Raw genomic sequence first — 24,962 nt, 5'->3', positions numbered from 1 at the left:
GGAAACGTTTTGGGGGTGCTTGAACATACATGCGTTAAAACCGCAACTGAAAAGACGACGTGGTTAAATTAGAGAAAGAAATCCCGCATTAAAACATGAGCGGATAGAAATGTAGGTTGAATACTCCCGCATCCGTCAGTTTGCATATTTCGGCCACCAGATGAGTAAACTTCATTACTGACGTGAAGACCAGAAAAGAAAAGTGAGGGTCTATACTGGCACGATTAAAAGAAAAACAAAACAAAACGCAACAACTTCTGATCCGGCCTAAGTACATTTTTAAAAAATAAGATAACCACTAACTAACGATTAGGAACGATACGCCGTTCATTGGTTTCTTCGTCACTTTCCTATTCTGCTAAACAAAAGAGAAAGTCAGCATCATGATGACTTTTGGCAAGTACATTTGCTGACAATCTCTTTCAGTAGAGCCAAGTACGGGGCCTTTTTACGAATGGGCTTTCATGGTATATTGAGGCCAAGATCTTCACGCATGTGCTGCAACATGGGTAGCCTCAAGACTCTCAAAGAGTCCTTAAGCGCCATTTCACAAAGATCGTACTGATCGTAGATCAGGGGATGGTCAAGCTGTATTGACGTGACAGTCTCCTTTGCCTCGCTAAAATTACTCTCCTCCTTAGCTGCTCGGATTTCAGCGTCATCAGTATCTCATTGGCGTACTAACGCACTCTGTCTTGACAAGGAAGAGGTGATCTGGGTAGTTGTGAGGAATTCCGATGACTGGAAAGTCGTGCACCATCGGTGCCCCGGGCACGCCGCATATCTCAAGCAACTACCTCACCGTCAAGCTTGTGACCTGTCGTCTGCCGTATTCGAAATTTAGACAGAAGGTACGACTTTTGTTTTTCGTTGAATCTGTAAGCCTTCTTTATTACTCTGAGAGCTCAGCCTTTTTTCAGAGAAACACGAGAATCTTCCTTTCCCACAGTATACTAGGTATACTGACGCACTATCCTTTGCCCTTTGTAGTAAATCTGAGATTGAAGTGTAAAAATGTTATCGTGTGGTTATCAGATCTTGAGTGAAATTTTTGTGTTTTTCAGACTTTGGTATATTTATGACAGCCCATTTAGGGTCTCGTGTGGTGCGTGTTTGCTGGGATCGAACGTCGGTTATGATAAATAGAAATAATTCGCAGTGGTACACTGAAATGCTTGTACATAATGCTGTTCTCCCCCTGCATTCTCAGGAATTATTGATCAATATATACATATTATCTCTATATATATGAAAAACAACCATTGAATTGTTTAAGAGTCATTCAACAAACTCAGCAAGAGATATCATAGTTTTCCTACAGCTGAGGTCGTAATTTGCATAATAGTGATCGATGTAATAACCATATGTAGATTTTCGACACTGATTTTATTTTCTCTTTGCTCTCACGCAACTCTGAATGTATGATTTTCCTTTTGCCTAATATCTTGTGGTATACCAGCCAAAATTTCCAAAATTAATGTTGATTTCAAAACCTTTTTCTACCTGGTAGGGAATAATTAGACTAGCGTTTGTCTACACAACACATATCTTGTGTTCGCTCAGGACACAAATATTCGAGGTATTTCCAAAAGGAGGCGTTCCGATTCAAAGCACCAAATTTTACTCAGGTATTAAATAAGGACATTTTATTACGAATATCTTGTTAAAAAGTTAAAACATTATGTACTAGGTATAATTTTATCGCATTCAATTTTACCTATTTTTCGCCCCATGTACAGCACTTTTTGAGGGTGTTGCTTAAGGGACAAAAAAAAAAATCACAGCATAGCTGTGTACGGAAAATTAACATAACACGAATGAATGGGAAGACTTTTTCTTAACACATGTAAAGTTTGGTGTTAACTGAATTCATTTTAAGCCTTCAACGGAGCTTGGGTTTTGCAGTGAATTTTGGACAATTTGCCAGGCGGAAAACCGCCCTAAAACCGCGTTTTCAAATTTTCGCAAATTTCTGAAAAATTAACACTCGTAGGAAAGTTTAAACTTGATTTTTGAAAACAGTTTACCAGAGGGTATCGTTGAGCAAAATATGAGCAATTCACCAAAATGGTCGCTGACGGACGATTCTCGATCCTAACAGGCAGCCATTCTTAATCTCCTCCAAGTAAAGCTATGAAAACGTGCAGAAAGCAGCATTCACACATGTGGTATGAATTCGTCTTTATTACATCCTTGTCGTTTTCTACGAGAATGTTTATACTGGGAGGTGATCTTTGAGTTCAACCAGTTCAAACGACTCAGAAAATTCAAATTTTATGGTTTCAAATGAAGACTTGATAACTATATATCTTAGATGCCAATTCGGATTAAAAATCCTAAAATCGGAGAGAACAGAGTTTTACGAATTTAAGCTGATTCATAAACATCATTCTTTTTAATTAATTAAGGTAAAGCCATTTTTACCCATTCACCCAGCATCATAATCGTTCTGCAAAATAAAAGACCAATTAAACCTGAAATAGCCATCTATGAATACAACACAGATCTACCTCTACTTATAGAAAGGGCTTACATTCACACTTGTACTTCTAAAAGCATCCACTGCGCATGTCCATACAAAATTTAAACCCATCTAAATTTCCAAAAACAAAACCTTATTTTCAAAGAAATTCTTACCAAAAACGAAACTTAACATTGCAAGCAATGCTGATTGATTAAACTATTTAACCTACTACTTCCAAAGTAAAAAGATAAAAAAAACTTCTTTAGAAAGACAATGATATTAAATTGAAATCCATCAACTGATTTAAAAATTGGTACCCGTACCCCGCAAATACTTGTAACATTATACTAATTCATCCTCATAGCGGAGAGTAGGTAAACCTCTGATTCTTGTCAGCGGTGCACTGCCTAGATCTTCAAATTCAAAACTTATTTCAGAACCGCGACGGCGACAAGACCCTTAGGGGCGGAACACAGTTTTATGGGTCAAGTGGAAAATCTAAAGGGGTTTTAACCTCAACCAAAAAACTACTTCTTCGCATTTTGATTTTATCTTACTTTCTCTAAACATGAACGTCGTTTTGAGCCATCTACAGTTGCTAAACAGCCCAAATAACCCCATACATTAACAATGTGATCTGAAATCAGTCCATAATGCGAGTCTGACAGAGAAATGTTCAAACTAACTTACAGCTAACTGACAAATAATAAAAATTCAGCCTCACTTCGGCCAAGCGGATCATGTTCAGTTTACTGGCTCTTTCGCCAGGGTGTAATTTTTCCAAACATAATGAATCTCGGAATATTCATTTATTTCGACAGCCGTGCTTTTCTGTTTTGAATAAAGCAGGCAGTTACCCTTGGCGTTTTTACACCAACTTCCGGATATCTTAGGGTCACACATCACAAACGCCTGACAAAATGCATCTTCAGCACAAAATAAGCTACACTCAGAAACATTGGCAGACTGCTTTTCGCCACGGCGTTGCTCAATTTCTTTGACTTTAAGATGTTTCAAAACAAAACTTTCCTTTAATCGCTGCAGTCTCGAGAGAAACACCACCAGTTTGGAATTCGTCGTTTCACCCGCTTTGAGATCCTTTTTCGTGTCGAAGAGTTTAAACCCCTTCTGAGCAGAATACTGAACTGCCACGCACTTCTCGTCCAATAGACAAATGGCTCTACAATCTGTCTCATCCACCTTTCCCAAATATCTATAGCCTGAAAGAAATCAGAAATGAAAAAATTCACGCAAAGTTGTATAAACAGCACTAAAAGCTTCGTGTCCTACTGAGGATCAATATAAAAACAACAAAAAAATGGACATCCTTGGACAATTTTTGTGTTTGCTTGTGTGTGTTGTTTCTTTGGCTTTCTTTTTATCCATTCATCCATTTACATGCATGGGAGAAATCAAATTTGAGCTTATCGGGACACTAAACATGTTGCTCTTGAGCGAGCACCTTGAAACTGAAATGAAATTCCAGAAAACTGTTGCACTACACAAAATGCATAAAGAGATATGTTAGCTTTTCCAAACAGAGTCTTAGTCACTGATTATAAGAGTTTAAATATTTCAGAATTATCTTGCAGCTTCAAACTTTATCACGATTGCTATATTTTAAATGATGTAAAAGTTTGACACATCAAGAAAAAAAAAACAAAACAAAACAAAATAAATTTGGCAACTTTACCATATGTCGCTACTCCAATGTTTTGCAGTTCAATGCCCAAATTAATGTAATCGTCACACGAATCTACCCGTCCTGCGAGTTTCAGAGCCTGGCAATAATTTTTTGAGGCATTGATGATCATCTCACGCATAACATCCAAGTTTACGTCGGGAAGATGCTTTGAATACCTCTCAGTAAACAGGTTATGAATGGCTCTCAGAGTGTACCTGATAGGAACTGGATCCTCTTGGACAGAGGAAGCCCACGTCATAGCATCTCCGTTGCTTGGGGGAGCTGCTCCTACAGTGATTGTGCTTGTCTCCACAGACTTCTGAAAGTTGGAAACGGCAGATCTTTGCTCTGAGTCCATTGAAAACCCCCCTCCGATACTGGCGACTCCTGAATAGCTGGCTTGTGCTTCTACACTAATTTTCTGGCTCCTAAGCTCTGTGTACTTGGTTTGACTCATTTTGTGGTTCTTCATGAATCGTGCTCCAAACGTAACCTCTGTTAGGTAATGAGTTCCATAATATTGGATGAACTCCAAGACTGCATCACCGTTGCCATTTGAGTTGGAAAGTCTCTTTGCCCAGCTTACAAAGCCTGGGTCAAAGGGTGGAGGGTCCGTGTAGTCCATTTTGCTGAAATAATAACGGCATTGAGCCTGGGATATGACGTACAGGTATTCTCCCGACGACATTTGTGCCACAGATTCTTTGTAGCTTGCGCTTGCGCTAAATTTAAAGCCCCATCCACCTCCTACGGTAATTAAGAATATTATTTTAGTTTGAAGCCACCCATTGGCATCGGAAGGCTAGGGTGAGTCAAATGGGCTGTTTTTTGTATTTTTTAATGGTCAGCCCTAACAGATTATTTACAGGTCAAATAAGTGAGCGCCTGCCTGGCATGATTGTAATGACCCTGTAGGAGGGGAGGAATTTACTTTTATCTCATTGACCTACATTTTTGACGAGATCAATATAATGGTACATTTTGACTGCCTGCAAATTGATCTTCTCTTGTCTCGAGGTAAATTTGAAGTGTAGTGAAAACGTTTGAATATCATTTTGATCTCACTCGTACGCGTGGAGCTCTGGGAGCAAGAGGAATAAATGAGTCACTTAATCAACAGTTGTTCAATGTTCCTGTTGTTGCTGATTCTGAAATGAGTTACACACATAATCACATGAGCCAGAAACGCAAAGAAATTAGAAGTAACAGTGGCATAGATACAATAAATATATGAAGTTCATATATTTTGAACTGCGGTATTAAATACGTATGATGCACGATCCTTCGCAGTAGATAGCGCTATTTATGCAATAGCGAAAATCAGACTTGAAAAAAATCAGGCCTGTACGGGATTCGAACCACTGACCTCTGCGATACTAGCGCAGCGCTCTACCAATTGAGCTAACAGGCCAACTGGGAGCAGGCCGTTAAGTTGATCCGTAATAAACCCGTGATGAGAAATCAGATACAATGAATATATGAAGTTCATATATATTGAACTGCGGTATTAAATACGTATGATAGCAAAAGAAATGGAGGTCTGACTGGCTAAGTGCGATCACAAAGACAAGAGTCTTGGACAAATCCTTCAAAGAACTAATTGCTAAGGATAGGATTTACACATGTGAAAGACATTTTGCTTCTGATAATATTGAAATATGTAAGTAATTGGTGTTTATTTTTAGTTTCTCACTCGATACTTCGTTTGATCTCTATAATATTGTCGTGAAAGGTTTGCTTATAGCTTTGCTCAATTTTCATGAAATCGTATCTGATATGTGTCTGTTCATACTTTTCGCAGTTACAACTGAGAAAATGATAAAGAAAAAGCCACGATTTGGTGCTCTTCCAACGCTTAATATGCCGATAAGAAGTTGCGAAAGTAAGAAGTCACCTGAGCGACCACATCGGGCATATGTTGTCAAAGAATCCCCAAAGTTCGGAATTTACGACGAAAGGTTATTTTTAACCCACCTTCGATGTTAGCAGATGCTTCAAGAGACTTAGACATCTCCAATCTGTTTCGCACAACTTTGGAAGAAAATGATGTTTCACAGGACACGTCAGGTACAACAATCAAGCCTTCTGGGACACTGTAGCGACAGTCAGAAGTCTGCTTTTCAGAAGTGTAGTCTGTCACGAATATTGGGTGAGTAAAGCCAGGATCGTGGCCTGTAGCCAGTGGATAGCCCTTTAAAATGTCGTAGCCGAAGACGGCGTAATCAAGATCCGGAAAGGATCGCTTCCAGTGAGGATTTTGGCATTCTTGAAGCAGATTGTCTAGCCGCACTCCTGAGACGGGTATAAGAATTATGGTAAGTGCAATGATAGTGTAGTTACGTGGAAAGCATTTCGTAGGATTTCTTTTTGTTGTCCACGATTAGATTTCGACTTTCGAAGAGTCAATAAACAATTGTTATGAGCAAGAAAAACAAGCGCAAATGTTTTTTTTTCTCTTATAAATAGGCTAAATAAACTTTTCGGCCCATTTGGTCTTAGGAATTATTCAACAATATTGACTAAATCTTTGCCGAGTGATTGTTGAAGATACGTTTGTGCGAAGCTTACTTTTATTCAAGTCACGTTCTTACCGAAATTGAAAGAAGCTTTCCCGTCTTTTCCTTGTCCCAACGGCATCTGTAAATTGAGTGCCTTGTTCTGAGACTATTGAGATGATTCACTCGGAACAAACGAGGAACTACAGTGAAAACAACAACAACAACAACGAAACAACAAATGCAGTACATTGCGCGTACGAACGATACTCTTAGTACTTGCAAGGACATACAGTAATATGGCATCTCCATCCTACCCACCCAGACTTAAATTCAATCCTTTTTCCTATTTTCACTCTCTTTTCTATTCCGAGAGCTTTGATGTGATTAAACGGGCTTTCGCCTCCTATTTCTCAAAAGCTACAGTCGCGTTACAACAAGGATAACTTGCAGATCTAATTACGGAAGAGGAGTTTATTGACACTTCAGGGGACCTTCGTTTACAATATTCCACTTGCGATGAATGAAGCAGCGAACCGAAATCGACGGTTTACGGTTCCTTTTTTGTAATCTGCCGAAAAATGTGCTAAATTTATTACAATTACATTTTTCCCCATAAGGGGTAACCCTTAAGGGCATATTTATGATAACTTTTATAATTTTTAGTGTAATAGAAAAAATCCGAGCCCCATATGGGACTAGAACCCACGACCCTCCGTGATCTAGTCGGATGCTCTAACCACTGAACTACTGGAGACTCTATGGTGAGCAAGGGTCAATTTGTGGGCCTCGACTGGAACCGCATCGCGCGGCTACACAGCCAAGTATTGGTAAGCACCTGTGAAAACTCACTAACAGCATCACGCTGTCACATTAAGGCATATCAAGATGCGGCCAACCAACCTCCAAAGTGAGCATGTAAAGATGAAGCAATTTTTAGTGTAATAGAAAAAATCCCATCTGGGGCTCGGATTTTTTCTATTACACTAAAAATTGCTTCATCTTTACATGCTCACTTTGGAGGTTGGTTGGCCGCATCTTGATACGCCTTAATGTGACAGCGTGATGCTGTTAGTGAGTTTTCACAGGAATTTTTATAATGTAATGAAATTGTTGTGCGTGTTGTTGAAATGTTATTTATTAAGGGTTATTCATATCATTCATACATGAGAAGTTGCTGAAATGTTATCAGTGTTATTTGTCATTGTATTTATATCGTGCGTGTAATTTTCTAACCCGCACTGTAATTCAGTTTTGCCTTCAAAAGTGTTGATTAAGCATGCCTATCTATCTATTACGTTATTCAGTTCGTATGGCTTTTACAATATCTAACTCGCCCACTGGGTGAAATGCTACATTTAAGCGACATTTCAGCAATGGTAAACGGGCATAAAATCCAAATGAAAATTTAAACTTGACTTAAAAAGATACCTTTATTTAACCAGGTTTAAGTTTCAATTAAATGTGCATTAAAGCCAATGAAAGATTTTCAGTTGATCAAGTTTATGTGACCTTAAATATATTATTAAATATGCTCAAAGATTTTGGTCTAGTTTAAGCCGCCAAAAGAATTAGGACCACTTTAAGTAACCTTAAATACATCATTAAACCTACTGAAAGATTTAAGGTATTCCTTAAGCGAGTCGAGGTTTTGTGTAAAATGTACTCGCATATAGATACTTACTATGCTGTCTGTCTTTTAACTCTTTTGTTTTGCGTTTAAACGGAGTATCCAGGAACGGCTTGATCATGATTGTATTTACCTTCTCTTTGACTTCTATGTACGGATGGTTTTCAGTAAGATACACTACTTGTCTGATTGAATGAAATCGAACTTTCTTCATATCATCGCTTTACTTGAAGTATGGCATCTCTACGCAGACTAAACTGCTTACACGGCTGATATATCGTTATTTTTTTGATGACTCGACAAAAATAAGTGACAGACAGTTTGTAAAAAAATGTGATAGCTTATAAATCTCGTCTTCCTACACGATATGAATAGTGATTTTATCTACACCATCTTGAATATTAATGGTGCCAAAGGTCCCTTTTGGATTTGGGGTACATTTCGTGACCATTACATCACATTTTTACCTACATCTACCAATGCATATGCGTTAAGTTTTATGACCCTCACTGCGCATGCTTCACGTGACGACTCAAAGTCTCCCACATGGATGCCATCTACACACCAGTTTCATATATGATTGCGATCAACTCTTTGCTCTTATTACAACAAATAAAGTAAACCTAAAAGATATAAATTAAACCAAGAACACCTACACCGTATGCATATATTAATTATCCTTAAACCCTAACTCTACCTAAAAAGCGTATTTCAGTCGAGTTTACGTTCCATCAGAGTTAATAGAGGGAACTCTGATGGAAAGTTAAACTCTACTAACTATGATTCCATTAAATGTAACGTAAATAAATATTTTTGTTTACAGGCATTTAAGGAGGCTCGAAAGGGTTGTTTTGACCGAGCGGAGAATGAATTCCAAAATACACGTAAGCAAATTACTCGCGAGAGAAATAAGAGATGGCGCACGCGATCAGATCCGCGGTCGAGTTATAAACAAACATGGCCACTTTGAGCGTTTCAAAATTGCCGGGTACCTCTATTGTTTCCAGCGGAAGTGGTTGTTTGAGAAACAAAACTGGAAAGTTTGCTTCTTGAAAGTAGGTAGGAAAATGTTTGGATGGCAGGACTTTTGCCGAAAGTGGTCAAAAACAGTTTATTTAACGAGCTAAAAGAGGATGGTGAAGTCAACACCCCATCAATAAAGTCGCGACGAGTGTGTTCGGTACGTCTTACTTTGTTCCGCGAAAAATTTAAGAGGATACCTCTGAGTGCTACGATTTGTTTCGCATTCAATTTGATTCCTAATAAAAAGAAATGACCTAGAACTTTCCTAAACAACTCACCGGAAGATGAAAAGGAAAATGAAATCATTGTTGGATCTAGGATGGTAAACATTGACAGTATGTTTTATGAACGGAAATGGAGAAGTGTAAATGTTGCTTTAAAAAAAAAAAACATAATTTTCAGTAAACAAGAGATCGTAAAAATGTAGATGAGACTTTAATTCTAATTCAACCACAAACGATAAAATTAAAATAAAATATTCATCTTAAACTTGTGAGAAAGATTGTTGATACTTCAGTCAATAAACTGTAAATTACAACTACAAAAATGCAAACTCGCGTTTGTTAAGAAAGCATTGCAAAATTTGTTTTGCTTTCCATTTAAAACGGAATAATGAAAGTTCACGGTCATGACAGTGGCAAAGAGAAAAAAAGGAAAATGAAGCCAAGGCTTGTTCATACCTCTAATACCTTGAAAAATATGGAAATTCGCGAAATCTATGACGACCAACAAATTACTGTTGTCTATGAAACCCTGATTTCCGCTTAGTTTGACGCTCATGACAATCTGGAAGACGTCAAAGCAAATTGTTTTCACTCCAAATTGTTTTCACTCCTCCACTTCAAATTGCACACAAACAATTATACAGTCAATGGTAAATGTGCATCGCCGAATGAGGCCTTCGATCAAGCCATCTTCTCGGAACAACGACAAGATACCATCCAGACTTTCGATGGAAAGCTTCATCTTTCGACAAACATGGTCCGGTCCAGAAGCTGGCAGAGGCAGGTTTGTGTCATGTTACATTACAATCTCTGTACGAGAAACTCAACATTAACGGCCTCAATGTTGTACTGGCATTAGCGCCATCTGTAAAATCAACTTGTCATCATATATCGAATTCCGCAAGAGAATTCTCTCCAGAATGTTCTGACATTTCCAACTGTCGTAACGGTAAGCAGTCTGAGTCTCAAATGAGGACTTATTTTTCAGGAATGTGTAAAATCACGAAACAGTGTGAATCCATTTCCAGGATGTACGATTTTTTGCGCGCTGACGGCATCCGTCGATTAACGGACTCATACTCGCGAAAATGAGCCCTGGAGTCAGCGGTATCGTTTAAAGCGCGTGACCGGATATAAAAGTGTGAGCTAAAATTGTAAAAACCGGAAATAAAGCTTGCTAAGTTGATGAACTAATATCTCGAAAATTAGTTCGGTGACCTACCCTAATTTTTTGTGTACAAATTATTTTCATCATTACGCATTCCTGAAGAAAAATTTAAAAAAAATTTATTCAGTGGAATTTTTTTTACCTTTTAAAACAGCATTTTCCTATATAATTCAAGTTCTACTAGTTAGTTATTTTTATATCACGTATGCAGATAGAGAATGTGATGATGTAAAATAAATTTAAAAAAGAAAACTAGGTCACCGACTTGGTTTTTAAGATATCTTTCAAAAACTGAGTTTTAGAAGGTCTTTTAGCACTACTGTACTGTTGCCATGGCAACATATGATGCTTGACGAGCCCCCTTAAAAGATTGCCCTAACATAGTGTTAAGCATATGTCAAGTAATTATCCCGACGATAAGTTTGACAGTCTTGATATCTTTTACTGATTGGCACTTGCTGTTAATTGCGGAAAACCCTTTCGAGCCTTAACCTATATTATAGTGTAGCCTTAAGATAGTATAACCTCGGCTTAAGGCAGACTTAAACCGGTGTATAAGTTGCTTAAACCTCAACTTAAACTTAGTAAACTTGAATTTAAAACGGGATTAATCCACGTTTAAGACAACTTAAATAAGCTTTCTCGGTTTAATACAGCTAAACAGTACTTAAAAGCGTGTTTCAGACGAGTTTAAGTTCCATTAAATGTAACGTAAACGAATACTTTTGTTTACAGGCATTTAATTTCAGCTTAAACCTACATTAAAGTTTAGCCTTAAGATAGTATAAGCTCGGTTTAAGGCAGACTTAAACCAGTGTATAAGTTGCTTAAACCCCAAATTAAACTTAGTAAACTTAAATTTAAGACGGGATTAATCCACGTTTAAACTGAACTTAAATAAACTTTTTTGCCTTGTGGCCACTTTTGCCAATCCCAACCATTTGAATAAAATGTTCTGTATGTTGTGCAGGCATCTTACCTTTTAGATTTGGAGACATGCAGTAGTGTTATTACCACAGTCAAGGCTAACAAGAGCACAATAATCAACGCTGATTGCCATTCCTCCTCAAAAGACTCTGAAAAAGCACCCGAAGGTGGGAGGAGATTTTATTTACTATGTATCCCTGTGTTCCCACGCTCGAAAATACGAGGAGGAAGGAAATACGCTTCTTAAACTGTAATTTGTTGCTTTGTTATGGTCTCATCACCTTTCCTCATGGAAAGTACCGAAAAGCAACAAAACCGTGATTTTTCTATGTTTCAGAGAACTCACTCAAATTGCCCTTGAATCATTTCATCATTCTGGCCAACATTATTTTAATGAGGAAAATGTGTTCCTGTAGGTGACAATGACGATTGGAGCAGGTTGTGCCGGCTTTTGTTGTTCCGTGCAAAGGGCTAAATTTTAAAATGCATAGAACATTTAAGAGTTCTGCAGCATGCAATTCCATCCATGAATTCAAATTATGCAAGTGTAAGAAGGCTTTTGATCGTGCATATTTCCGTGCAAGTCAACTTGCACCAACCTTAGATTTCCTTAATAGAGGTGGATTATCGGTCTCCTCAATCTGACTCTGTAAGGCTTCTATCTGTCTTTCTTGTGATTCCATAATACGAGAGGTTCTATCCACCTCGTCTTTCAATTCAATGTTTTTCATGTATCGCGCAGCAGGACCCTGTAGGAATGCATGAAATAAATGTATTTATTTTCAGCAAAAGAAATCTATCTCTCCGACTCCCTAAAACTGACTATGGCACCCAATTGCTCCTTCAAACATCACTCTTTTATCAAAAATTCACGCAAAATATAGGAAATGATTCCAGCTAAGGAACATCTCGATTTTCAAACAATTTCTCCTGGTCAGTACCTTAGAAAATGGGTAGAGAACAGTTTGGAGAATATTCAAACTGATGTTAGAGTGTAAAGGGTCAAATCGATACGACGATTACGTAATTTGTGGTTTTAATTTTAGACGGACACTAACGTTAGTTTCAGCGGGTGACGATGTAAATTGTCGCGTAAAAAAATAACATTTCCCTTTATATTACGGAAGCCGATTCGCATCATCAACTCAGTTCTTATATACAAGTTCAACAGCTGTGTAGCGGTTAAAATGAAATCGGTTTTATTCACGTACCGAAGAGAACTAACTAAATAATTAAACACACGCTGTCTTACACTCGATCTTCTGTATCTCAAAACGAGTTTATGGTCTTCCCATTTATGGGGGCGCGATAAATACGAGTCCGTGTTTTTCATACCCTGACCTCCGGTAAATTTGCGTATTAACAGGGGCGATCTCCTTTTCAAAAATTAGGGGTGGTCCATGGACCGGGTCCATAGGGAGGGTCCATGGACCCCGGTCCATGATACGTCCGGTCTCGAGGGTATTACTTCACACCATTACGTATCACATTACATCGCGCATATTACATGCTCGTTCCTGTAATCTCCACTGAAGTCTCGATAATCTTTTGTGGAGGCTTGTAAATTCAATCAACCTATCAGGTGGTGTGTAATATAAATAACTTGTTGGATTTCTGATACAATTAAACTTTGAAGCAGTCCCCGGCTTTTAAAGAGAATAGAAAACATACCAAAATACCAAAGGTAAAATTTTCCCACGATTTTCTACATATCAGTCGAACAGAGAATTCTTAATCGGCCATATCACGTTCGATCAGCTTTAGAAGCTCGTTAAGTTCAACTTCCATAACAATCACTCGAGACGACGTGTTGTTGATTTGCATAGCGAAGTTGTTGACGTAAGTTCGCGTTATCCTTCCACAAGTGAAGTTAAAAAAGAAAAACTCTACGCGGAAGGAGTTCCACGTATAGGAACTTCGTTGTATTGCGATTGGATTTCGTTACGATCTTGCCTTGGCGTAACTTTGGAAAGATCAGCGACAAGATTTCATCGATAATGAAAGTCTACCTACAAATAAACAAACCTTTCGCTAGGATATGTCAAACATTCTACATTAGATGCTTGTCAGTCGATGCGATTTGTTTCCTGTTGTACAGCGTCGTAACGGTTGAGATTAACAGCAACTGTTTCGTTTCTGAAGTCTCTGAAATGGGTGTTGGTGGCCCTTCAGCGTGTTATACCATGATATTAACAGTCTATTTGCTAGTAAATCAATATTGCTTGCTCATCCCTAAATAAAAAAAATGTGTTGTGTATCAAGTACGCTTCCTTTTAGTTGCTTTACGTACCTTGCTCATGATTCGGGCCGCTTTCAAAACTCTTCTATGATTTTAGTCTTCAAGTTGTAGCTGTTGTACAAACAGGAATCAGTAGGCTAAACGAAATTTAACCGGAATGACGGAGAGCGGATATGGTCATAGGTGGAGTTTCCTGGAATTCCGGGAAGTTGTTCCAGCTTATCCAAATACAAAGGGACTTTCCCTGTTACTAATTTTAGGGACCTTAAGAAACCACGACGGCGACGGCAACCAGGACGTGGAAAAACAAGAGATCTAATTGTAGAGAGGCGGATATCGAAGGCGGATATTGGGAGTTTGTGAAAGCCATTTCTAAGCCATCAATGTGTTTTCCCCGATGCATTTGGTCAATGGGGTGTTACGAAAACGAAGACCCTCGAAAACGAAGACCTAAGACCTAAGACCCCCGGTCTTCGTTTTCGTACTACGAAAACGAAAACCCCCGGTCTTCGTTTTCGTGGTACGAAAACGAAGACTTTATAAACAGAAAACCGTAAAAATTACAAGTTAAACGCACATTAAACAGTAACAACGCTTAGTAATATAATACATTACACTTCACGCGTTTCTTCCCATTATTGTGCTGCCCGTATTATTATACTGCCCGTATTATTATACGGCCCGTCTTGTTTGTTCTTTTTCGCTATAAGAGCCAATTTGGTGTTGATATTCTCGAGGGTTTCCTCGGGTAAACTTACCACACGTACTATAATTCTGGAACAGCAGGCAGAATTCGAACGTCAGCCGCCTTTGATTTATAGTTAGCATTGCGTGACAGAAGAACAGAGAAAGCTTTCTGTACAGGAAAAATGACTCTTGGGTTATGTGAATAAATAATCGATTTCTACTGTATTTCGCAGCTAAAATAGATTATGACGGTCGTTAAGCTTTCTCTGCTGGAAAATTCTCGTTAAAAAATAAGCAATTCTTTTGGCTAATGTAGGGTCTTCGTTTTCGTTGTACGAAAACGAAGACCGGGGATATTTGTTTTCGTAGTACGAAAACGAAGACCGGGAATCTTCTTTTTCGCACTACAAAAACGAAGACCCTACATTAGCCAAAATAATTGTTTACTTTTTAACGAGAATTTTCCAGCAGAGAAAGCTGAACGACCGTAAGAATCTATTTTAGCCACGAAATACAGTAGAAATTGATTATTTATTGACAGAACCCAAGAGTAATTTTTCCTGTACAGAACGCCTTCTCTGTTATTCTGTCACGCAATGCTAACTATAAATCAATGGCGACTAGCGTTCGAATTCTGCCTGCTGTTCCAGAAATGATAATATGTGTTGTAAGTTTACCCGAGGAAACCCTCGAGAATATCAACACCAAATTGGCTCGCATAGCGAAACAGAACAGACAAGACGGGCCGTATGATAATACGGATAATAATGGGAAGAAACGCGTGAAGTGTAATGTATTTTAGTATATACTAAAACAGTGGATAGCGTTAAAGGCGCGCTCTGATTGGCTAGTCAAACTCCGAATATCCTTTGCTATTTACCGCCGAGCAACTCGAGAAAAAATGGCGTCCCGGTTTGCATCCGTGACAGGCGAAGAAATCACTCAAATTAACTACGGTGGTGTATATTATCTCACTGTTTTAGTATATACTAAAACAACTATTCACCTCAGTGTCGGTGGTTAGCAGTGGATATTTACCTCGCCGCTTCGCGCTCGGTAAACATCCGCCACCAACCACCTCCACTTCGGTGAATAGTTGTTAAATATTACTAAGCGTTGTTGCTGTTTAATGTCTGTTTAACTTGTAATTTCTACGGTTTTCTGTTTACAAGGTCTTCGTTTTCGTAGTACGAAAACGAAGACCGGAGGTCTTAGCTTTCGTAGTACGAAAACGAAGACCCGGGGATCTTAGGTCTTAGGTCTTCGTTTTCGAGGGTCTTCGTTTTCGTAACACCCTTGGTCAATGATCTCATTAACCCTTTCCTACGTGATTTTTACTATCGGTGCTTTGAGAGGTTTGAAGTGAGCTCTGTTGTTGAGTTGCACTTTGGCCTCTTGTGTTTTTTCTGTCTTGTTCATGATGACTATGGTTGTGTTGCTTCGGTGGGGTTTAAAGCAGAGTTTGTTTCAACTTTTTTAGAGCCGTGACCTCATTGCGTTACAAAGTATTTTTTGTCTTAGATGCAGTCTACAAGTAGCGTTATGACAATTTTCCAAGTAGCTCTGAAGGGCGATAGAAGACTGAACCGGTGGCATTCAGTTTGATATGAAACAGAAGTGGTTCTTTGTTTTGTCCATGAAAAGTGTAACGGAGGCGCATTCGCCTTCGAATAAATCTCGCAAAAGTTGGCCTGATTTCAAATTTGGTTGTCACGGGCGTTGGGATGAATTTGAGACCATTTGGTAGCACGTTGACTTGGCTGTCAGATGGTTGATAGTTTGACAGGTTTTTTTAAGAAATTTTCATTTTCTCGTATTTTGGCTGCAGGCCCACATTTTAAAGTGTTTTTACGCTCTGTGTCTTAAGCTGTTTGTTCTGCTTTCGCTGATATTAAAGCCAACTTTTTTTAGAATCAGAGCACTGCGAAATTTAAACAGTCTTAAGAGTGAAATGGAATTATGCAAGCCAGGTCTCTTACCAGGCTATTTCACTTTCTGTCAACAATGTAAAGGCTTTTGGGTGGGATGGAAATACGCTGGTCGGAATGCTAATTATGCATTTATCGTTTGACTCTTTTTAACTCGTGAATTGCGCGCATGTGCAAGAGCGAGTTGTAGATGTGATGTGAAGAATGGCACTCGCTCGCTCGCTCACTCGATTGATCGACTGTAAACTTTTTTTTCGATTTTAGGCTTTCGAGTGCATTTGATAGTATTTGGCGAGTAATAAACAGACGAAATGGCGACCTTTATTGCTAAGAATAGTGGTGGGGTGAAAAATAAGCCAATGATAATCTTAAAAGAGTTTAAAACTATACGTTTTTCATCCGTGAATTAAAGTTTGCCCATGTCCGAATAAACTTTTGTCTCTTGTAACGCATGATTTCATTTATGGTGTCCATGTTTCTATTTTTGAATGTATATATGCAGGAAAATGATTATTGTGTCCTAAAAAGGAATAAGAAAGCAAAGAAAGGAAGTTAAGCAATAGGCTTGGTGCGTATTAAGTTTTAACTCAAAAATGAAGATTAAAGACAAAAATCGCTAAATATTTTCGTGTGTGTGCAAATAAGCACGCGGATCGTATTTCACAAGAATTATGCACATTTTCCGTGAGCGTAGAGATCTCAAGTTTTATGGAATCTGTCAATAGGAAACAAGACGAAAATGACCAAGAAATATTTCGGGACGACAGTTTTATTCAAAACAGTTCTTGATTTGCTGTTATGAGCGAAAAACGTGCAAATTTCTTACGTGTACAAAGCCCACGCGGTAAAATTAATCATCGTTGTTTACTTGACTTCACGGCCAGAAAATTGCGTAGCGTTACGTTGAAAATTCTGAAAAGTTGCGATTTAACACAAAATCTTCCATTAAACTATACTTTATGAACACATTGTTACTCGAAAATGATATTTACCGGACCATGGAATCGTCAAATTTTCGCTAGGCCCTGCTTGAAGTCTTTATTAAAAAGTACAGTTTCCAATTTACGTCCACAATTCGCATGGCTTTAGAGAATCGTATTGTCGTTGACTCGAGAGCTTATTCTGTCACCTTTAAGAACTTGATATTCATCATTTTCCAAGGAGAGTATTCTTTGGTAACGCTACTTTATATTCTGAGTTCTAAAAGGTCTAACTCGATCGCAAAGCATGGGAACGAAAAATCCGACTTGAAAAGTTTGAAGGTCAGCCGCGCGGACGCTATATTTTCTGTTTGATCATTTGGTATGAACGCACAGAATAATATCCCTCTTGGGGCACCTAAGGCCATCAAAATATATGCGCAAACGACGGATTCTGATTGGTTTATTGATTTCCATACCAGAGAGGAATTTAGGGGAGAAAATTCTGCTTAGTAGGGGAGGAAGGGGGGCGGGGGGGGGGGGGGAAGCGTACTCGCTCGAGCCAATCGCGGTTCGGGCGGTTACGGGCGGTTAAACAAAACGAACAATTTTTTTTCGCGCTGCCGATTTGATCCAACCACTCCTTCGTAACAGGGAAATTTACTAGGATTGTGGCAGTACCACAGGGCCATCTACGATATGACTCACTAGTATAGACAGCATAAGCATAAAAAGAACGCAACCTTTTGATAAACTTACGCATATATGCTTATCCTCATGTCCGAGCGTCCCATCCAGCGCATATTAGCTTTTCTATGCTTATCCCTATGCTTACATCGCAAGTAAATACCGACATTAATATTGCAGCAATAGTTTTTCGATAAACAAAACAGCACCCTTTTCAACTTTCTTTCCACAAACCTTTACAGTAAAATCTGGAACAGTGATTGTCTTACACGAACTCCTACTCAGACCATATTTTCTGTCTTTGAGGCCTAATTTAACTCCACATATATATTCCTCGAAACGTTCATTTACAAGTCCAACACTCCTTGAAACGATTCCTACCCTAGTATGGAAATCATACATCAATTTCTATTGACGACACATGAATTACATTGGCTAATCCATTTCACGAGTTGGCTCACAGAGCCTTTGATTTTCATATGCAAGTCAGTCCGATCATGCCCTTTCTTTTCTTGTCTACCACTGAGTAAGTTTTCTGCTTTGAGTTTTTGGAAAATAATGAGAAAATGGTTAAAAAGAAATAGTGAGGTGAGGCTCGACACGCCAGAACCAAGCTAGTGAGTCAGAAAATAAACATACATAGATAAAAATCAATGCCGATAAAGGCTGCTGATAGCGCTTAACTTCTGCGAATTACTCAATTTTATTCGTCGGCCACGCAAGCTAGGTTGTTCTCTGTGGTGAAAAATTTGCTTAAAAATGTAATAGAAGGGGTTAACACTAAGACCTTTCTCAAAGGACACGTCAGCTCTTCACATTGTTTTTTGTTTGTTTTTTGTTTTTTGTTTTTTTTCTTTCTGTCACATTAAGTGGAGGGCAACTACAGACAAATTACAGACTTTGTAGGCGAGACTGCGTGACGCGATTGAAAACCTTTGGGTTACGTGTCAAGTCTGACTTTGTCAAGCATGAGGGGCATGAATATGTAGAAAAATCAATCGATAGGCAAAATGCGCTTATCCGCCGCACTCGTCAAAGGACTTTCTTGAATTGGCGCGCTTTACTATGATGTCCTGTGACGGTCATTTCCCAAAGCCCATTCACGCCATTAATTAGGCTAGTGAGTGAAATTATCGTTTGAAAAAATGTGTATAAATAAGTTTAAATGCAAGGCCCTGGTAGAAACGGGCCAACATATGTTTCCTTATAAATCACCTTTTCAATGATCTAGAAAAACATTTCTCCCCAATCACATCTGCTGGTCAGCAACGAGCTGAGCATATAAGGTTACTTTTTTCTCTGACAGGACAAGGATCATAATCACGAATTTACGAGTCTCGATTGGAGTGAACGCAACGACAATGAAATTGTTGTCTACAGTTTCCGAAAGCCATTACCATTTAACTATTTCCAGGTTAAACCCAAATTGTTTCAGAGAAATTGCTTCCTTTTCGAGAAATATTGTTAATAAGCGGTGGGGTGAAATGACTTTTCACTTGTCTTTTGGTTGCCGGTATGTTATAGTCTACACTGGAACTGAAAGAAATAACACCTGAAATACTTACTACTTGGATAAAACGAAAAGCAATGATATGGTTGATATGGCTACATATCATGTTCAAAACATTCACATATTAATCTCAAGGACCAAACTATAACACTAGTCTAAAGCAAAAATCGAAACACAAAATACTCACCAACTTACACAAAGCTAAAAAAAAATCGCAAAGAAGAAGACGGCGGCGGAGGGAGTGTAAGTTTTCATCATATTTCAGTCGATATCTATGATAAAAGAAGGCAAGATATAAAATTGATAGCTCTATTTCGAAATATTCCCGAATAACATCATCCATCAGGGAAATGACATTTTAAAAACTTTTAATCAGTTGTGAATTCTCCACTCCAATAATTTAGGTCAATCGCAAATAAATTTTTGTAGAATTTTCCTACAGAAGGCTAAAGGACTTCACGTTTCCTGCTTTCTTGTAAGCGGTCAAGTTACACCGACACTATTTAACCTTCCCGATTTAGCACACATCGTCTAAGCTTTAGAACATCAGGCAATTTTATGGAATTTCAATAAAGGGCGCGCCGCAAAGTTTTTCTCCAATGACTCTACTCTTCATGGTACCTTCTTTCTAACCAAATGGAAACCAAGGATACTCATCGACGACCACGAGAAATAGAGAGAATGGGACTCATTCCCGATGCTGGTCGGTGAGGGGGGTTTGAAATTAAAGTTGATCCTCTCAAAAGGCTTGGTGGCCTTGATGAGGGAACCTTCTCAAGGACGTGAAACTGAGGCTTGTATTCACAATGACCAAGGCGCTTGCTTTTACTCTTTTTTATCCCCTTTAGGGAGTAAGATGAGTTCCTGGCTCGCACAGAATGATTCAGCCTGATGGCGCCCGGTTGGCAGAGAGAATCTTGAGTAAGTCATCTGTACTGTGGACTCGCCCTAAAATCACTACCTTGAAGAGTTCGTTAGAGGAAAGAGACAGATCTTCTAATCTGGTTGAGTGTCGCTGCTATTGCTACTTCTGACGCATCTGTTTCCACTTCGAAGGAAATAGTCTCGTCAGTTGAGGTGATGAAGGTGTCCTTAATTGTTTTCTTTAAACTTGCTGTGATAGAGGGAATATCGGCATCCGCAAATTGGTTTAATTCTATTTAAGGATTTTGGGATCCATTGTGAAAGTTACCCGAAACGTTCTCTTCCAACTAGATTACTCTTTCGATGCCTCGCCACTATTTGGGACAGTTTCAAGGCGCTCTGGAAGGAGTACTTTATCCATAGATTAGGTTATTAAATTGTTGTAAAATAAAGTTTACGTTTACTGATTAAGCATTAGGTTTTGATTGTCTAATCTCTTACTACGTACAATACACGAAACACTGAGTCTGCAGTATCAAATTGAAAAAACAGAAAATCATATGAATAAACACCAAATTATTTACCCGAAAAAATAAAGTTCCAAGCAGGGAATGTAGAGCATTTATGCAGTTCTTGGTCACGGATTCCGGAACGATCTATTCCGTCGTGTTTTACGAACCCGGGACAAAGAAAAATAGACTACACCTAGATTATTTGAACTTGAACCGCCAGATTTCACGCTCTGAGTCTAGCACTGAGCTAATAAAACCCATTATTGATATTCCAGTGAAGGGCTATGAGACAAAGATCCTCAAAAATTCCATTCTGGTTTGTTTCTAGCTCTGCTTAAAAATGTGTTGTGTATAAAGTCTGCTTACTATCAGTTCTTACCTTTCTTGTTGATCACGCAGTTTCTAAATCTCTCGCAATTTTTGGCCGTAACTAGTCTGTGGTAACTTATGTACCTGAATCTTTGACACTATTTATAAACAACAGATGAAATTTTTCAAGTTTGACTGACGGGAAATAGCCAATCAAATTCTGCCATGTGTGATATTCTCGGCAGAAATACAGGAAGTTCAGTTACTGGGACTTTCCCTGTCATATAAATCGTCATTCTTATAACAGTTGCATGATTTTTTGGCCAATTAGAAGGTTGATGAACGCTTATATGTAACATCGACTAGCTGAGCATGAGGAGAGGGTCAAGTTACAATTGATTAGCATTAGTCGGTGCTTTTTTCTTGGTAAATACTCGGTCAGCCGTCAGTAGATGAAGCCAACCACTCATGAGTAATTCATGTACTTTTGTACGAAGGAAACATTGTATGCGCGATATAGAGAGAACCAAAGGGTTGAAAAGTGAAGCATGATTAAAATTGATTAAAGGAGCTGAAGTGGAATGAAACCCTGTCTGTGATATTCGGACGACCATGAAGCGGCAGATGCTGATTTGTTTGTCCGGTGTATGCATGATCACACACAAAGAGAATGCACACAATGTTTTAGGAAATCTTCTTAACCTACAGATAGTCAAAGAGCTCAGAGAGCCAACTCGTGAATTTACCAATGAAATAAAACTGTTTAGACGTTAAACCCTAGTTCAGAAATACAAATAAAAAATTATTCTTGCGCGACAGAACTTCTCAAAACATTGCATATCCTATCAATTGTTTGTAATTAGAATAAGAAAGATGATAAATTTTGAGCTTGGTAAAGGAATGAGAAAGATGTTGTTCGTCTTGCCACGAGCGAAAGAAAATTGAGTCCCCGCGCTCCGATGCTCCAGCACTAAGCCACAGAGACTCTTTGGTGAGCAAGGCTCATTACGAAGTTTATATATGACACGCGTCTTTCATACTGCTAGGATCGACCATGTCGATAGCGTCATGTTTTTTAAATAGAATGAGAAAGGTGGTAAATTTTTAGCTCGGTAAAGAAATGGAGAAACAGACGAACAACATCTTTCTCTCTTACCAATTTGTTTGTTTTTATTTTATTAGTAGTATTATCATTTCTTATTCAATTTCGTTTTCTTTTATGCCTTCGACGAAAGGAAACGAAGCAAAGAGCTTCTGTTAGGCTCGCATCGCTGCATCAAGCGGGGCCGATATTTTTTTCCTGTTTCTTCCTAATTGTTTACGACAAGCGCTTTGTTTCGTTCAATACCAAATTACCGACTTAACTAGTAATCAAGTATCTCGCCTGAGATTGTTTTTGATGGCCTCGCTTGTGCGGTAAATCAAAGCAGACATTGCTGTATTTAGCGGTACTGATACAGAAGTCAGTTGGTTAAAGAACTACACGAGTATTATTTAATAACTTTGAAATCAGTAAACTAGTTAGTAAATTTGAACTACAAATAACAAGACAGATTAACAAGAATCAATTTTCTGTGAACTTTGACATCATTATTTCATCGATGACTGGTTAAATTAATATTTCGTTTTTTTAGCGAAACAAAGCGGTTGTCGCGAAGGCGGAAATTATCAGTAACCGTGAAAATATCAGTCTCGCCAAAAATAGCAATCCTTTCTTTAATCAGTTACCGGACATTGGCTCTGATATCGTTTTTCGTCGATTACCAATACGTCGACAATTTGGTATTCAGTGAAATCGAAACTTTGTTCGTTCCTTTTCATCGATTACCGTGAGCCCTTATTTCTGTTGATAATACAATGTAAAGATATGACCTAGTAAAAAGCAAAGAAAAAAAAGAGTAAAGTGTGACACGAGGTGTCACATCCAACCACATTTTTGTTTTGTCAGAGCAAACATCATCAAAGTAGTGCTACAGGAAATACGACTTCAGGATTTACATTTGTCCGTGTGCATTTTTTCCTGAAACTCGGCCACCTTTCTCAGCTCATTGTCGTTGCCTGCAGCGAAATAAGATGAGGAAATTGGGGAAATATGACAAATGAAAGTGAAGCAAAACTTAAGGTTAAAACCGGACGGGTAACTTGCCAGAAATCAAGAATAAAACACTTCAACTTAACTTTCGCCGGGAAGCAAGCCGACGAAGATTTTGGTATTCTTCCACAGACCAACGAGCCACATGTACCAGGAACATTGGCACTCCATTGATTGGCATGTCTCATTGGAGCTCCTTTTATATCACGGTTCGAATTACTTCACTAACGCGAGAAACGATGCGCTGAGCCAGAAAACTTATACAAAGACTAACGTGTCATTAAAACAAACAGATTATAATTTGCTAGGTTTTGCGAAAAAAAAAATCAGAGCGTTTTTCACGCATCACCGTCTAATCATGAGTTTCACCGCATAGGACAGGTCTCAATCTCTATTTTACGTCCACTTTTACGTGGTGCAAAAAAGCTATCATAGAAACTTTGTAGTAAAGTGCCTTGCTGTAAACAACGCCATGATCTTTAATCTCTCCTTTCGACTTTAGATAGATAGATAGATGAGATCTTTATTGACTTGGAAAAAATAAAAGAAACACGTCCAGAGACAAAACGTCTGGACTTACAATTTCCTACATATATCAATCATTATGTATTCTTGGGTTTCAGGTGACGTCACAAGCTTTGCTGAAGTTAGTGTCCGTCATGTTGGTGTCCCTCGGGTGTCAAATTTATGAATTACTAGTCCATTTCTGTAGTGAGGCCCTCTCTCTTATCGCCGTATTATTTCGCCAACTACATGAATAACCAGGAAGAAAAAAGCGATAAAAGTATCTGGCATTCATCTTAAGGTATCCCAGTGCACTCTGAGTATGCCGAAAGCTTCGAGAGTTGGAAGAAAAGATGTTTGCCAAAGATCTCGGTCATCGGGGTTGATTTGGGATTGGTGGGCCGAGTCTCTGTTTGTATCCATTATTATCGCGAAATATTTAAGAATTTTAACAGAGCGACAACAAGGATCTGTGCGACGAAGTACAAAAAAGTAAACAAACGTCCCTTTCGGCTCGTCAAAATCACGCCACATTTTAATACTTTGGTGTTGGAGCGAGCGCATTTGATCCAGTTAACTCTGAATGAAAAGCTCAAAATTAACGGGAAAAATGGAGGAAATCTAAGCTAAATGAAGTCTTGTGTCACTCTAAAATGTTTTAATACTCAACCATCGGACGATTTTACGAAACGTGCAACTTGCGGCCTTGTTTTTGCTGCTTCAGTTGGATCAAGACCCAAAAGGTCAAAATACACGCGGAATTACCAGGAGTGATCACGAGTCGAGTTTATCTCTTGAATTTTCGAGGGGTCTGAGTTTTCGGGGTCTGAGGTCTGAGGTCTGAGTTTTCGGGGTGTGAGTTTTCGTGACACCCCAAGCTTGCTTGCACTCAGGTAAAATGCTCATGGATTTTGCCGACATATGTCAATGAAGTGCTGTCTGCGAGGGCTAAAGACATCGATTTCTCATCGGCTAAGAAGCTCGCCTCGAACCATACAACAACTTCTAGTTCCTCCTGTTCTTCCCCTTGATTTGTAATGATCTTAGGTATAGCGTATTAGATCATATATCTAATGAATTTTGCGCTATAGAAAT

General features: G+C 38.6%; 1 protein-coding gene and 1 long non-coding RNA gene across 4 annotated transcripts; both read right to left on the bottom strand.

Moving 5' to 3' along the window:
- Positions 1-2,164: 2,164 nt before the first annotated feature.
- Positions 2,165-11,753, bottom strand: LOC148736451 (perforin-like protein 1). Of its 3 annotated transcripts, XM_088754951.1 has the most exons (5): positions 11,668-11,753; positions 6,740-6,846; positions 6,123-6,440; positions 4,158-4,895; positions 2,165-3,684 (listed from the first exon to the last, which is right to left on the bottom strand). In XM_088754951.1, exons 2-5 carry the CDS (start codon positions 6,783-6,785, stop codon positions 3,209-3,211), a joined length of 1,578 nt encoding a protein of 525 aa, XP_088611077.1. In that variant the 5' UTR covers positions 6,786-6,846; positions 11,668-11,753; the 3' UTR covers positions 2,165-3,208. The 3 variants fall into 3 exon arrangements, with proteins under 3 accessions (XP_088611077.1, XP_088611076.1, XP_088611078.1); XM_088754950.1 differs by lacking the exon at positions 11,668-11,753 and having other exon boundaries at positions 6,740-7,566; XM_088754952.1 differs by lacking the exon at positions 11,668-11,753 and having other exon boundaries at positions 3,549-3,684; positions 4,364-4,895; positions 6,740-7,566.
- A 257-nt stretch (positions 11,754-12,010) lies between these two features.
- LOC148736450 (uncharacterized) lies at positions 12,011-14,302 on the bottom strand. The gene is made up of 2 exons (XR_015999241.1): positions 13,906-14,302; positions 12,011-12,364 (listed from the first exon to the last, which is right to left on the bottom strand). It is a non-coding gene; the product is annotated as an uncharacterized LOC148736450 (long non-coding RNA).
- Between the last annotated feature and the right edge of the window lie 10,660 nt (positions 14,303-24,962).

The sequence above is a fragment of the Stylophora pistillata genome, chromosome 3 (assembly GCF_964205215.1).
Source record: "Stylophora pistillata chromosome 3, jaStyPist1.2, whole genome shotgun sequence".
NCBI lineage: Eukaryota > Metazoa > Cnidaria > Anthozoa > Scleractinia > Pocilloporidae > Stylophora > Stylophora pistillata.
This window is presented reverse-complemented; position numbering and strand designations above follow the sequence as displayed.